The 14,954-nt window shown below is 33.4% G+C and overlaps 2 protein-coding genes and 1 non-coding gene across 3 annotated transcripts; 2 read left to right on the forward strand and 1 right to left on the reverse strand.

Moving 5' to 3' along the window:
• The first annotated feature begins 3,526 nt into the window (after positions 1-3,526).
• On the forward strand, positions 3,527-8,666 carry LOC102593810 (ATP-dependent 6-phosphofructokinase 2). Its single transcript, XM_006350179.2, has 3 exons — positions 3,527-4,284; positions 7,011-7,344; positions 7,678-8,666. Exons 1-3 carry the CDS (start codon positions 3,736-3,738, stop codon positions 8,163-8,165), a joined length of 1,371 nt encoding a protein of 456 aa, XP_006350241.1. The 5' UTR covers positions 3,527-3,735; the 3' UTR covers positions 8,166-8,666.
• TRNAG-GCC (transfer RNA glycine (anticodon GCC)) lies at positions 6,487-6,557 on the reverse strand. Its single transcript has one exon. It is a non-coding gene; the product is annotated as a tRNA-Gly (tRNA).
• Positions 8,667-10,947: 2,281 nt separating the features above from the next.
• LOC102594126 (glucan endo-1,3-beta-glucosidase 5) lies at positions 10,948-14,532 on the forward strand. The gene is given in 2 exon segments (NM_001318626.1): positions 10,948-11,321; positions 13,434-14,532. Coding segments are annotated over 2 exon segments (1,473 nt in total).
• Positions 14,533-14,954: the final 422 nt, after the last annotated feature.

The raw sequence follows: 14,954 nt of genomic DNA on the forward strand, positions 1-14,954 counted from the left end.
GGAGTTCCCATAAACTCCAAACAAAAGTCTAACAACTACAAAACAAATGCGGAGTAATACCTAGAACCTGAAAGTCAATGTACCAAAACATCTGAAGTTCAACAACTCTAAACAAGAAGGGGTACAACCCCAAACTAACACACGAATAACTAACTAGAAAGTCTAAGTCTGAAAACGTGGACATAAACGAAAGAGAACTCATGGCAGCCCGGAAGAACTGGCTCACCCTTGAATTTGAAACGATCACTGATCTTTTGAGCGAGGTCTATCAATAGCCGCTAGAAGATGCCCTGTACTAAACAAAGAAAGAGCAAGTGAAGTATCAGTACACAACCATAGTGTACTGGTAGGATCACACGGATATCCACTAAGTGCAACATACACAAGTCATCACAACATAATAATAACAAGAATACACCGAACATATACAATATCAACATTAATTACGAACAACGGAGCATTTCACAATTTTCAATATAAAGTTATGTCAAGTCAATGGTCCTCTCATGGAACCTAGACCCAAACTGTTAGTGTACCGGTACGTGGTACCCGATCCAATGTTTATGTCAGAACGTGGCAAACGATCCCATATTTATGTCGAAACGTGGAAACCGATCCAAGTTAGTGTGTCGAAACACAACACCCGATCCATTCAACAAGTCACAATCACAATCACAAAGTATATTCTCATAATCATACAATCAAGTCATGATTTCATGGAAAACAATTATTCAATCATCCCCATTTACGAATAATCTGATCAATAATGGAACATTTGTATACATACATGTATCATAATGAAGCAAGAACAAACATATATCACACAACATGAAATCACAACCATCACCTACCTCGAAACAAGCTTGAATCCCCTAAGAAACTTGATTCTTCCATTTCCGGATTCGTTCCGCTTGTTCTTGGTCTACAAACAATTAATATAACATGGAGATCAATACACAATATCTAATTACCCGGACTAAAGTCAACACTATCAACCCTAGATCACCCTTTTATCCCTATACCCAAATTAGGGCTTTTCCCACCATCCAAACAATTCCAAAACCCTTCCCCAACAATAATTACCCACGAATTTACATCCTACGGATCTAAAAAACGGAATCTGGGAGTGAAAACCTTACCTTTAGCCTCAAGAATGGAGGAAAACTGTCAAGAAAACACCTGAGGTCGCCTCCTAGCTCTCAAAGTCGAAACTTGTAGAATAAAACAATTTTGGGGTTTATTTTCGACATAATTCGCGATTGGCCCGCTAGAGAGGTCCTCACCCCGCTACAGCGGCCCCGCCCTGGCAGGAATAATCCCTTCACAGCGGCTTGCACGGAACCAATGAGTCGATTTAAAAATTCCAAACCCCCATTTCACAACACACCTTCAACCCATGACACTGAAAATCTACCCGTTCACGCTAAGATCAATCTCGGGAGTTCTACTCGCCAGAATTCAATTCCGTAAAGTCGTAGGGTTCCTTAACGTCTTAGTTATCTACTCATTTAATTAAATTCATAATTAGATCACCCAATTGTTACCATATTTCCCTAAACTTTACTGACCCCGATTTCGTCCAAATCTGGATTAGGTTGGGAAATCCCAAATTACTACAAAAAAGTTTTTCGGCCCAAAATTTTTCTCCGTTGGATTTTCTATAACGACTGGAACAGGTCGTTACATATTAATTGTTAAGTAATAAAATTGAGAATACAAATAAAAGTAAGTGATAAAATTAGTACTTTCACATTCATGCTTGACTACCTCACATAATTAGATGTAATAAAAGAGTACTTCATCCACATAAAATAAATTAGCATAATCTCACCAGCAAAGTCTTGAGAGCTCAAGAGAAATATAATCATACTTCCGATAAAAAAAATGGTCCAACAATTGAATTTGCCTTGTTATAATAGGGTGTCACCTTTTTCATTTCAACAAAAGGGCATACAACTTTAATTAAAGTTTTTTTTTAATTTAGTGTTCAATATTTTTATTGAAGTTCGACTAATTTGAATTCGTGCTATTTAGGATCCCATTTCTGAAAATCAAAAGGTAACGCTTCTTATAAAAGATATTTTCATACCTAAAACTTAATTCGAGACCTTTAACATCATCTACTACACTACATATTAATGATACTTTAAGTAAAGTTGATTGTGCTTTACTTTCTACTAATTGATTAATTGTCATTAAATTTGACTTTTACTAATATAGTATAAAATAAAGAGACACCATGATGCAACCACCAACATAAACTATTAGTTATCACTATATAACTACTATTGTCAGTCATTTCAGCATCTAATCGCGTAGTATTACCAATCTCTCTTTACACAATAATTATCATATCTAGTCATTATCCAATAATATCTTTATTATAATAATTAATTATATTCGTCGTCAATTAGCATCACTATCATATATATGTAAAAAAAAAATCTGAACTATTATCAACTATTTATCAAAATATTCTATTCACTTCCATAATTAACTCCATGAATTGAATATTTTATATAATTAATATAATACTCCAGATAGAAAGGCAAGTAGTAGGCCTGGTTCACCAGGTTCTACCACTATAGAGCTCAATCATAGACAAATTTAATTATTCGTTGTTCTTTTTTTTTCTACTTGAAATTTCACCATCGTTCAAATAGGAAAAGAACAATTGATAGTTAAGATATGTTTTGATAATTTTTTGTTGAATGATCAAGTAGGAAACGTAAACATGATAATTCAATGAATAATTTTACATTTAGTTCCTACTTTACCCTTATCATTATTATATTTATTTCCCTATTATATTTTTCAAGACATTACATTAATTATATTCAAAGGGTGATATAGTAAAATTACCATTCTATTTATAGTTTCCTAAGAAGTGTGCAAAGTTAATAGTGGACAACTATTGTTGAACGAGTAAGAATATTCTACCCTTTTCAAAAATATTAATTCTCTAAATAAATTGATGATATAATGATACTCTCTTTGTCCCAATTTATGTAACATTTTTCGTTTTTCGAGAGTCAAACAATTTAAGTTTCATCTGAAATTTGCACGTGGAATCTTCAATTTTTTTGAAATGAAATTTATAGAGCAAAAATCCTAGAATGATATTTTTACCTATATTATTTTATCTTTTTAAACATTTTTACCCTTTTAACTTTAATATCTTTTAATTAAAAAATAGAAAAAAGATCAGTTTATTTTAAAATTTAAAAAAAATCATAAACTTTTAAATTTCTGACCAAATTTTCTAGACATTTAGCATTACTCATTTATATATTTGTAAACTACGTAAAAAATATTATAAGTCACAATAATTGACAATTCAAAATATATATATATATATTTACAATAAAAAATAAACTTATTTAAATCTCTAAATCTGAAAAATATCATATAAATTAAAACGAAAAGAATATTATTTATTTCATCTTCACCAAATAAAATTAATGTTCAAATATAATTTTAAATTTTGAAAAACTCAAATTTTAAGTTTCCAAGTATAAAATTCAAAAGCTACGATCAAATTGGAACACAAATTCAAGCATGAAGACGTGTCTTGCATAGAGCTTCCTAAAGCACACCTCTTCCGCTGCCTCTTCCCCTTCCCCGCCACGTTTCATCTCTACCTTCTATAAAAACTTTGATATTCCCTCCTTTTTTCATCGAATTCGAAGTATCCCACTTTCACGCAATTCACAGAATTCAACAAGCAATCCGATCATGTCGAATTCATCTTCCACCATTTCCATCTCGAATGTTCAACTCCAACACATAACTCATCTCACAAACTACAATTCCCAAATCCAAACCCACACTAACCCACTTGCCTTTAACCCTTTTTTCCGAACTTTCCCCGGATTCTTCCTTACCTCATCCGATATCGTTCTCCGTCACAACGTTCTAGATCTTTCCGGAACTTTCCCTTCACCTAATCCGCCATTAGCTTACCACAGAGCAGGACCTCGCAATCAGATTCTCTTCGATCCTGCTACTGTACGAGCTGCGATTGTTACCTGTGGTGGTTTGTGCCCTGGAATGAATACGGTGATTCGGGAATTGGTAGTTGGGTTGTGGGAATTGTACGGTGTTCGTGAGATTTTTGGGATTAAAGCGGGTTATCGAGGGTTTTATAGCTATGACCCGGTTCGATTGAATCCGAAGATGGTTGATGATTGGCATAAGAGAGGTGGAACTGTGCTTGAAACTTCTAGAGGTGGATTTGATTTGAAGAAGATTGTTGATGCTATTCAGAATCATGGGTTTAACCAGGTTTTTGATTTTTTTTCGTTATTTCTTAAGAATTTAGCTTGAAATAAAAAATTTGTGTTATTACTATTAGATGGAGAAATCACGTAAAGTGATCAAAATATTTATAGTTGAGTGATTTTTAAGTTATTACATAAGGAAAAATGACACTTTTGTGATTGAATTAATTGTTGAGTGACTTTGAGTTATAGATGATCGAATTATTAATAGTTGAGGAGTGATCTTTGAGTTATAAAGCAAAGAAAAATACCTTTTTGGGAGTGAATTATCAGTAATTGAGTATTTTTTGAGTTATGAAGTAAAGTATGTTTTCGTGATCGAAATATCAATAGTCGAGTGATCTTTGAGTTATAAAGCAAAGAAAAGTGACCTTTTGTGATTAAAATATCAATAGTTGAGTGATGTGAGTTATAAAGTGAAGAGAAGTGATTTTTTGTGATTGAAATATCAATAATTGTATGACTCAAAGAAAAAAATACCTTTTTGGGATTGAGATATCAGTAATTGAGTATTTTTTGAGTTATAGAGTAAAGTATGTTTTCGTGATTGAAATATCAATAGTCGAGCGATCTTTGAGTTATAAAGCAAAGAAAAGTGACTTTGTGTGATTAAAATATCAATAGTTAAGTGACCCGAGTTATAAAGTAAAGAGAAGTGAAGAAGTGACTTTGTGATTGAAAAATCAATAGTTGAGGAGTGACCTTTGAGTTATACAGCAAAGAAAAATGACTTTTTGTGATTGAGATATCAATATTTGAGTGATTTTTGAGTTAGGGCCCGTTTGGCCATGCAATATGGTATCATGATATGGAATCATGATATGGTATCCATGGTATGGAAGTCAATGAGATGAAATTGAAGGTTTTGTTTGGACATGCAATATGAAATTTTTGTGTTTTTATATTTTCTCATAAACATAAAAATCTCATAAGTTGTAAAAACTATTAAAAATAGCCCCAATTGTTTATTCAATCTTATCAAATAAACAAAAAATTAAAAAATCGCATAATAAATTATTACAAAGTTATTGTTCTCCACTTAAGTAATTGTTTCATCTAACTTTAATTTAATAAAAATAATTGAACATAAATTGTACTTGATATGCTCATATCTCAGTAGAAAAAAATACATTAGTTGAGTAAATATTAACTTAGAAGTAAAATACACTAAGATAAAAATTAACAAACATCACTGACTTCTAACTATTTACAAGAAAAATCAATAGTTAAATATTATTGAATAACGAAATTTTAAAAAGTTACCACAAGTTTGAGTCAAAAACACTTCTAATAAAATTTAATCAAAAAAATTATAACTAGTCCACTTGACTAAATATTAATAACTAATTGATCAAATTTTTCCCAAGTCCTCAATCCATTGGACTTGATATTCTTCAGTCATGTGAACGAACATTTTGAAATACTAAGATTAAGAAAGTGCGGCACCGCCAATGAAAATTGTCTTTTATCAATATTATGCTTAGTCATAAGATTAAGACGTTTTTTTTTATTATGAAAAATCAAAAAAGTATTACTCCCTTCGTTCTTATTTATATTCACCAAATGAATTTCTACTTTATCATTTATATTCACCAAATTTAAAGTAATAATAAATTTTATATTGGTGAGAATAATAAATTTTAAAAAGTAATGATGTGATTATAAATTTATTTGGCCAAACACATACACAGCCCCTCAAACTTGGCCCCATTTTTCATTTTGGCACTCCCTACTTATAAAAGTAAAGTTAAATGATGTTTTCATGATTGAAATATCAATAATTGATTGAGTTTTTTTTCTTATTAAGTAAAGAAAAGTGATGTTTTCGTGATTGAAATATCAATAATCGAGTGAGTTGTAGTTATAAAGCAAAGAAAAGTGTCGCTTTTGTGATTGAAATATCAACCGTTGAGTGATTTTTGAGTTATAAAGTAAAGAAAAAAAATTACCTTTTTGTGATAATATCAATATTTAAGTGATTTTTATCAATAATCGAGTGACTTTTGAGTTAAAGATTAAAAAAGAAGTGATGTTTTTGTGATTGATAATATCAATGTTAGTCAAAAATCCAAATTGGATAAAAATGTTTGAGTGATTTTTATCAATAATCGAGTGACTTTTGAGTTATAGATTAAAAAAGAAGTGATGTTTTTGTGATTGATAATATCAATGTTAGTCAAAAATCCAAATTGGATAAAAAATATGGTGCACCAGCCGGGAATCGAACCCGGGTCTGTACCGTGGCAGGGTACTATTCTACCACTAGACCACTGGTGCAATTTATTCAATGAACTCGTTCAATATATGTTGTGCAAAATGTACAACTCCAAATGAAATTGAAAAACAAGAAAACAAATTTTGTGGTTGAGTACTTGTGTGCTATTACTTTATTACTAAAGTAATACTGGGCAACTATGTTGCTCGGACTCTACAATAAAGACTATGGGTACTTGTCGTATCTTTCAAAAGTAGTACATTTTTGGAGGGTTCGACACGAGTGCAATAACATTTTTGGAGAGTTCGAATAACATAGCTAGACAATATGTTGTTTGATTTTTTATTATATGACTTAAGCATGACAATATATTAATTAGTTGATGTATGTAGTAAATCTTGATTCGTCTTCAAGATTTATGCATCTCCATTTGAATGATACATTAAATTTATCTCTATTTCATCGGTAGCTAGTGATGGAACTATTTGTGTTTTGTGCATTGTATTATTGAGCAGCTTTACATCATAGGAGGAGACGGTACAATGCGTGGAGCAGTTGAGATATTCGAGGAATTGAAACAAAGAAAATTGTATATATCAGTGGTCGGAATCCCTAAGACAGTTGACAATGATGTTGGCATTATCGACAGATCATTCGGGTTCCAAACTGCAGTAGAGATGGCACAACAAGCGATTAATGCCGCTCATGTAGAAGCAGAGAGTGCAGTAAATGGGATAGGGCTGGTGAAGCTTATGGGCCGCAGTACTGGTCATATTGCACTACATGCAACATTAAGTAGCCGTGATGTCGATTGTTGTTTGATTCCCGAGATCGACTTCTACTTGGAAGGTAATATTAAAACTGTGTAACCATCTCATTTTACATATGTACACGTATACATGTTTTTTTATGTAGCGTGGCGATAAGATTTAAACCTAAGATCTTTGTGCTTGTTCTGAATAATGTTGAATTGTGTGACGTTCTTATGTGTGTACTCACATACACACACACATATTACTTCTCGGGTGGCGATGGGATTTGAACCCAAGGATCTTTCTCTTGCTCGGATAGTATGTTGAATCATCTGACCAATCTTAGCACATTTTTTGGGTATAGCATGTTGAATCGTGTTAATTAATCTTAGCACATTTTTAAGTAGTTAATTATACTATGTCTCAACAGGTAAGGGAGGACTATTCGAATTTCTCGAAGATCAATTGAAGGAGATGGGGCACGCAGTGTTGGTAGTAGCCGAGGGTGCAGGACAAGATATAATTCCAAGGACTGAATCCCAAAAAACAGAGAAGGATGAGTCGGGCAACCCTGTCTTCTTGGACGTTGGAGGGTGGCTGAAGTCGGAACTCAAGAATTGGTGGAGCAGGGATCATCCGAACGAGTTGTTCACGATAAAATACATAGATCCTACATACATGATACGCGCTGTACCTCCAAACGCAACGGATAACTCGTACTGCACGTTGCTAGCGCACTCTGCCATTCATGGAGTTATGGCAGGGTACACCGGGTTCGTTTGTGGACCGATAAATGGGAACTATGCATATATTCCAGTTGATGAAGTTGCCAAAGCCAAGAACAAAGTGGATACCAGAGATCATAAATGGTCTTGGGTTAGATCTGTTAGCAATCAGCCTGATTTCATCAGAAGTTAAAAGCTTTCGAATGATCTACTTTGGCACTCTCTTTGTCCGCCCGTGATGACGGTGGTGTCTGGTCAAGTTTGTGTGTATTTCAATTATTTCATCGAATATTTGTGATGCATCATATCACATATCGGGTAACTATGTATATCGAGACTAGCTAGTGAATCCAGATAAGCTAGAAGTTCATGGCTTTTATCTTGGCAAGTGAGAACACCTCTTTTTCGGTGTGGGGTAGACACCGGATTTCATGTTAATAGCTCACATGGTCTTAAATGTCCCTAACAAATAGGAGGAAGGAGGAAACCACATATTAGTGGTGGTTGTCCCTGCTGAGATTTGAAACCTTGATCTTCTAAAATTTGCGCCTTTCGTCACTTTTTCTCGGGTCGGGTTTCTTTGTATATATGTAACTAAAAAAATAAACAAGGTGCATTAGTGTAAAATGTATGATAATAATCCCTTGATGCTTAAACAATTAAGCAAGCAAGCTATCATTAATTATTTCTTTAATCCTCCCCTTTTCTCTTTTTAAGAGTTCCTTTAGTTGGGGTTGGTGGCTTGTGGGATGCTTTGATACGATTATTAATTTTGTCAATGTTCATGGGGACGATTTCCCAATGCAATTTTGAATTTAGTTTGGTTTCAACGTGAGTATTAAGTCGGATATTAATGTGAGTATTTGAATGCGAATATTTGACATAATCGGGTTTGAACGCGAGTATCTAATTGATTATTACATATTAAATTGTACTAATAGTGTAATTTTTTTCTACATTATTAGTATATAACAAAAATATTATTGATTGACTGATTTTACTTTCTTTTTTTTAAAGTTAAAACGATGGTTTGTTTCTCTATTTTTTACGTTATCTTCATATCACATGGACAATATTTTACGTTAGCTTTGGACAGAGAAATATTTCCCAAAGTCCTAAAGGAAAAAAAAACTTTATAAAATTAGTGGCTAATGATTAATTGTAATTTAATAACAAAACAAACCAAACATCCATTTTGTAAAATTAATTAATTTAAGCATATACGACACGAGGCTTCTCTCATTGGGCTCCATGTGAGAGAGTCGGTGATGCATCTCGGTTCTCGATAAGGTTGTACAATGGGATGAGACGGGACGCGGGACGAACTTATTTATCCCGTCTCATCCCACTTAGCTTACGAGACGAGATGGTGTTATTAAAAAGTACAGTGAGATGAATATGATGACTTCTCTTTAGTTAAGAATTTCAAATAACTCTTATTTACAAAGAACATTTTATTCTCTAATGATTTTATTCCAGGTGAATCTAAATTAATAAGATTATCGTATTTCACATATCAGAAGATTAAATAATTAAATAAAGTGATGAGATGAATGTGAAAGTCGATTATCATGACTTAGTATTGGGTATGCATTGTTATTTATTATCAAGAAGCGTGATGAAATAGGAGTGATTTTCTTATTCTAAACTGAAATGCATGAAATGAATATTATCTCTTAATGTTAATCAAAAATTTTAAATTCAAACTTTAAATAAAAATATTTAAAGACATATCTTTCCTTTTAATTATCTTATACGATGTGACTTGTGAGTATGAATTAATCACACTAATAAACATCATATACTAAATAATTAAATCAAATTAATACCGAAAATGTTTTATTATCAATCTAAATTAAATAAGGAAAAGGAAACTCCAACTATCAACTCTCACATTACACCTCAACCATGGCTATTATGACTACTACCTAACAACTCCTAGCTTTAATTTATCAATAGCTTGTTATTTTTTTAATAATTTCTTTCAATGAATGTTCGATATTTATTTAAAGTTTAATTAATTTAAATTGACATTATAAAATTCCACGTAAAAAGTACTCCTAATATGTTCTCTATTAAAAATAATTTTATATTTATGACAAATTCGAGATAATGGATAAATACTTACCGACTTAAATGTGGACGCTAGGACTTATGACAAGGTACCATATTGTCTGTATCCAAATTTACACAAGTCAAACATTTGTGTATTTTGACTGTTTTAATTTGTAATGTAATTTTTTTATTATATTACCTATTTATAAATTTTTCTTTATAATAAATTAAGAAATTTAAAGTTTAAAATATTTATTTTTGGATCTAACAAAAGAGATAACTCAACCTTGATATATAAGTTATTTGATAATTGTCCTGTTAAAATTTGAAAGATAACAATAACAACAATAATTAAATAACATATCAGATTATCTTGTGGAGAGAAAGTTGTTTACGATAAATCTTCGATTCAAGTAAAATATTTTAAACCAATTTAAATGAGGAAAATGAACTAATAAAGATAACATTATGTAACATTTATAAAAGAAACAATAGATAATCAAAGCCTACATGATGATAATAATCGAAGAACAAGAGACTATACAATAATATGATATCGAGGCAAATATGAAAACCCCGATAAGAAAAACTGTAATTATAATTTTGAAATAGTGAACGAGTAAAAATGAATGGAATAATATTTCTATTGGTACTAATCAGTCAAAAATATTTCTGGCCCTCCAATGCCACTACAGTTTGCTTTTCAGCTGCTGCTGCTGAGATAAACCGACATTTACACTGTTTAACAGCAATAATCTCCTGCTTAATGTTATTCCTACAAATTAGCTGACAAGTACTACAAAGAATCCATCTTTCTTGTTAAAAAAGAAGAAAATAATCTGCCTTTCTGAAAATTCCTCTAAAAAAATCTCACCATTGATGAAAAATTGTTTCTTAGCTGGTACATGGGTTTCAAGAAAATGGCTTTAATCACTCTTTTACCCAAACAAGAACAGACCCTTTTTAGTTTTCTAGCTGTATCAGTGTTATTGTTCTTATGTTGCGGTGTTATTGAGGTGGAATCTGGTATTGGGGTTAATTGGGGTACTATATCTTTGCACAAAATGTCACCTTTTACTGTTGTGGATCTTCTTAAACAAAACAAGATTCAGAAAGTGAAGCTTTTTGATGCAGATCCAGCTGTGATGAAGGGTTTAATGGGGAGTGGGCTTGAAGTTATGGTTGGGATACCAAATGATATGTTGGCTGGCCTTAGTTCTTCTACTTCTGCTGCTGATTTGTGGGTAGCTCAAAATGTTTCAAGATATATGGTTAAAGGGGGTGTTAATATCAAGTAACTTCTAAGTTCTCTTTCTTTTTATGGATTACTTTGTTATTTCACCTGCCTTTTTTAAAAAAAATCTTCTCTGATTCTTTTAGCTGCTAGTATTTGCTAATTAGCTGAGATTATGTTTTATATATGTTGACATGAGTTGAGCTTTGTTAGAGTGCGTTAGAATCCCACATTGGTTGGAAAATGGACGGGTGGTCTGCATATATGAACTTGACAATCCTCCTCTCTTGAGTTAGCTTTGGGGTTGAGTTAGGTGAAGTGTCATATCTTTACATAGTTTCAGAGTTAGGTCATCCCTGTTTGAGCTCCCAGTTCATGCTCATGTTGGGCCTGGACACAAAAGGGGGTGTTAAGGTGGGTTAGAGCTCCGTATTGATTGGGAAGTAGATTGGTGGTTTGCTTATATGAACTTGAGCAATCTTCCCTCATGTGCTAACTTTTGGGATTGAGTTAGACCTAATTTTACAAGCTTAAAGGGAATAGTTAGTATTCATATAGCCTGACCTCAACTTATTTGAGATTGAGGCATAGTTGTTGTTATTTGTATTTTAGATATGTTACTAGGTTTACCCTAGACCATATGCTTTCTAGGAGTCTTTTAGCCCCAGTATGAACTTGTATGACAGTTAAAAACATAAATACCTTCTAGTACTTTTCATTTCAATGTGTATTCTTTATTTGTTAAACATGATTAGTTAGGATTCATATAGGCTATAGCCGACCACAACTTATTTGGGACTATATTTGTCGTAGTACTACTGTACTAGTATTTGCCAATCTTTATGTGTAATGCCGATTCTTGTCTTTACCTCCGTTTTTATGCTATTAGAGGAAATGAAGGGCTTTGATTCTTCAAACATTTGAACCATAATTGTTCATATACATGGTTATTGTGTCTCTGAATTCTTGGATTCTGTCTTTGAAGTTCTTAGAGTGAGCTTTTACAAGATATTTTTGTGTTAGTTCTTGCAGTATTCTGTTCAAGTTCCCGGTAGATATTTATATTATGTTACTTTTTGGTATAAAATTGTGTAAAAGATCCATTTTTTTATTAACTCAAAAAACATCTTGTGGCCATATTATTACATTCCATCACCCAATTTGGCCTAACACAATTTCTGTTTATATTAGCAACAGGGGATACATCACCTTGAAATTGAGAGAGATTAGTGATTACAATCACCATATAATAAATGAGGTAGACGTCTAGTAGTACTACTATAACCTCCTTTCTCAAAACGTTCACCAGTATCATCCAAAGAAAGATATTAAAGTAGCCAAAATTTAATCCCTTTACTGTGTAGTTTTTTATGCTAGCAGACAGCCTTTCTCAGATAAGGCAAGGCTGTTCCCTATCAAAAGCACTTTCAGTAGAAAAATGAATTCCTCTAGATAAGTTCCCTGTCGAGAGGGAAGAAAGGAGAATTTACTTCGGGGCTTAAGGTAGTTCAGTCACCCTCAGGTCATAATAGAGTCTAGTATGACATCGGTAGGAAGATAATGCAGCTAAGCCGAGACTTGCTTCTGAGGCATTTCAGACATAAGGTAGTTCACTCACCCTCAGGTCATAATGGAGTCTAGTATGACATCTGTAGGAAGATAATGCAGCTAAGCCGAGGCTTGCTTCTGAGGCATTTCAGACTTTACTTGCTGTTGCCGATATGATCTTTTCTCTTGTTTCAGAAGTGGTGTTTGCTACTATTGTAGATAAGAGTGACAGAATTGATAGAGCAAAATTCAATTCCATAGCTAGTTAAAAAAATTGTGGGGTGGAGAACGAAAAAGATCTATACTCGTTTCCACAATAATAACAAAGCATGTTAGGCAGTGCTGGTATTTCATTTACCTTTAGCTTTAAAGAGTACTAAAGATCGTTGCACCCAAGGGTGTTGCCTAGTAGTAGTCAAATGCCATGTTAAGTTGCTTATCGCTTATGTAGAAAATGACACTTGGTCACTGCAGCATCCCTGATCTGAAAATTTCATAGCTATAAAAATACTTTCTTCCTTCTCTTTTTTTTGGTGATTCCAATTTCCAGCATATACCATGTCATTCTCTTGTTTCTTCTCATTTTCTCTCTCTTTGGCTAATGACAGCTATACATCAACACAGGTATGTTGCAGTTGGTAATGAGCCTTTTCTTACAAGTTATTCTGGTCAGTACCAATCATACGTTGTCCCAGCTATGACAAATTTGCTACAGTCTTTGGCCAAAGCAAATCTTGCTAGGAATGTAAAGCTGGTAGTCCCATGCAATGCCGATGCCTATGAGTCTTCCCTTCCATCACAAGGAACCTTCAGACCCGAATTGACTCCGATCATAACACAGATGGTTTCACTTCTGAACTCTAATGGTTCACCATTCGTGGTAAATATTTATCCATTCCTCAGCCTATATGGAAACTCAGACTTCCCTCAAGATTATGCTTTTTTTGAAGGGACAACACATGCTGTGACCGACGGGCCTAATGTCTACTATAACGCGTTTGATGGAAATTTAGACACTTTAATAGCTGCCCTTGCAAAAATCGGATATGGTCAGATGCCTATAGTTATAGGAGAGGTAGGTTGGCCTACCGATGGAGCCCTCGGTGCTAATCTTACAGCTGCAAGGGTTTTCAACCAAGGCCTAGTGAATCATGTTCTCAGTAACAAAGGAACTCCTCTTAGGCCCCAAGTCCCCCCTATGGATGTTTATCTTTTCAGTCTTCTCGATGAAGGTGCAAAAAGTGTGCTCCCAGGTAACTTTGAAAGACACTGGGGCATTTTCTCCTTCGATGGCCAGTCGAAATATCCGTTGAACCTCGGAAATGGTCTATTAAAGAATGCAAAACATGTTGAGTATCTTCCATATAGGTGGTGTATTGCAAACCCTTTGAAAGATCTTGCTGAAGTAACCAACCACGTTAGACTTGCTTGTAGTTATGCAGATTGCACAACGCTTAACTATGGAGGATCGTGTAACGAAATTGGAGCAAAGGGTAATATATCATATGCATTCAACAGTTACTATCAGCTCCAAAAGCAGAATCCGCGGAGCTGTGATTTTGATGGGCTTGGGATGGTTACTTTCTTGAATCCTTCGATCGGAGAGTGCAGATTTCTTGTTGGGGTTAGTGATTATGCTTCTTCATCAGGTTTTAGGTTGCAGAACAGTTGGATATCAGTGTTATTGATTCTTCTTTGGGATGCTTGGTTATTCTTGATGTGAAAACATGAAAGTATACTACATAGGATAGGTTCTATAGTGATGTTAAAAAGTCATTTCAGAAGAAAAAGTAGCTATGAGTATTTTGTGTACAACTTATATACCAAACTTTGATGATTTATACTCAGAGTTTAGACATTTATAACTTATATTTAGAAAAGAGTTTAAGTTATACACGTCATCAGTGTAAGGCATGACTTCTTCACTATTGTATTTCCTTTTCAAATCTGTTTTGATATGCTTTATTTGAGTTGAGAGTCCATCGGAAATAACCTCTCTACTTTCACTAGGGGTAAGGTGCGCGTACTCACCATGCTTTACATACTTCTCTTATGAGATTACAGTGGGAATGTTGTTATTGGTTGTTCATATGAAGTTTTTCATCCCAAGGGTAAGTAGATTATTTGTTTCCTTCAGATTTTAGA

This window comes from Solanum tuberosum, unplaced genomic scaffold (assembly GCF_000226075.1).
Source record: "Solanum tuberosum cultivar DM 1-3 516 R44 unplaced genomic scaffold, SolTub_3.0 scf00118, whole genome shotgun sequence".
NCBI lineage: Eukaryota > Viridiplantae > Streptophyta > Magnoliopsida > Solanales > Solanaceae > Solanum > Solanum tuberosum.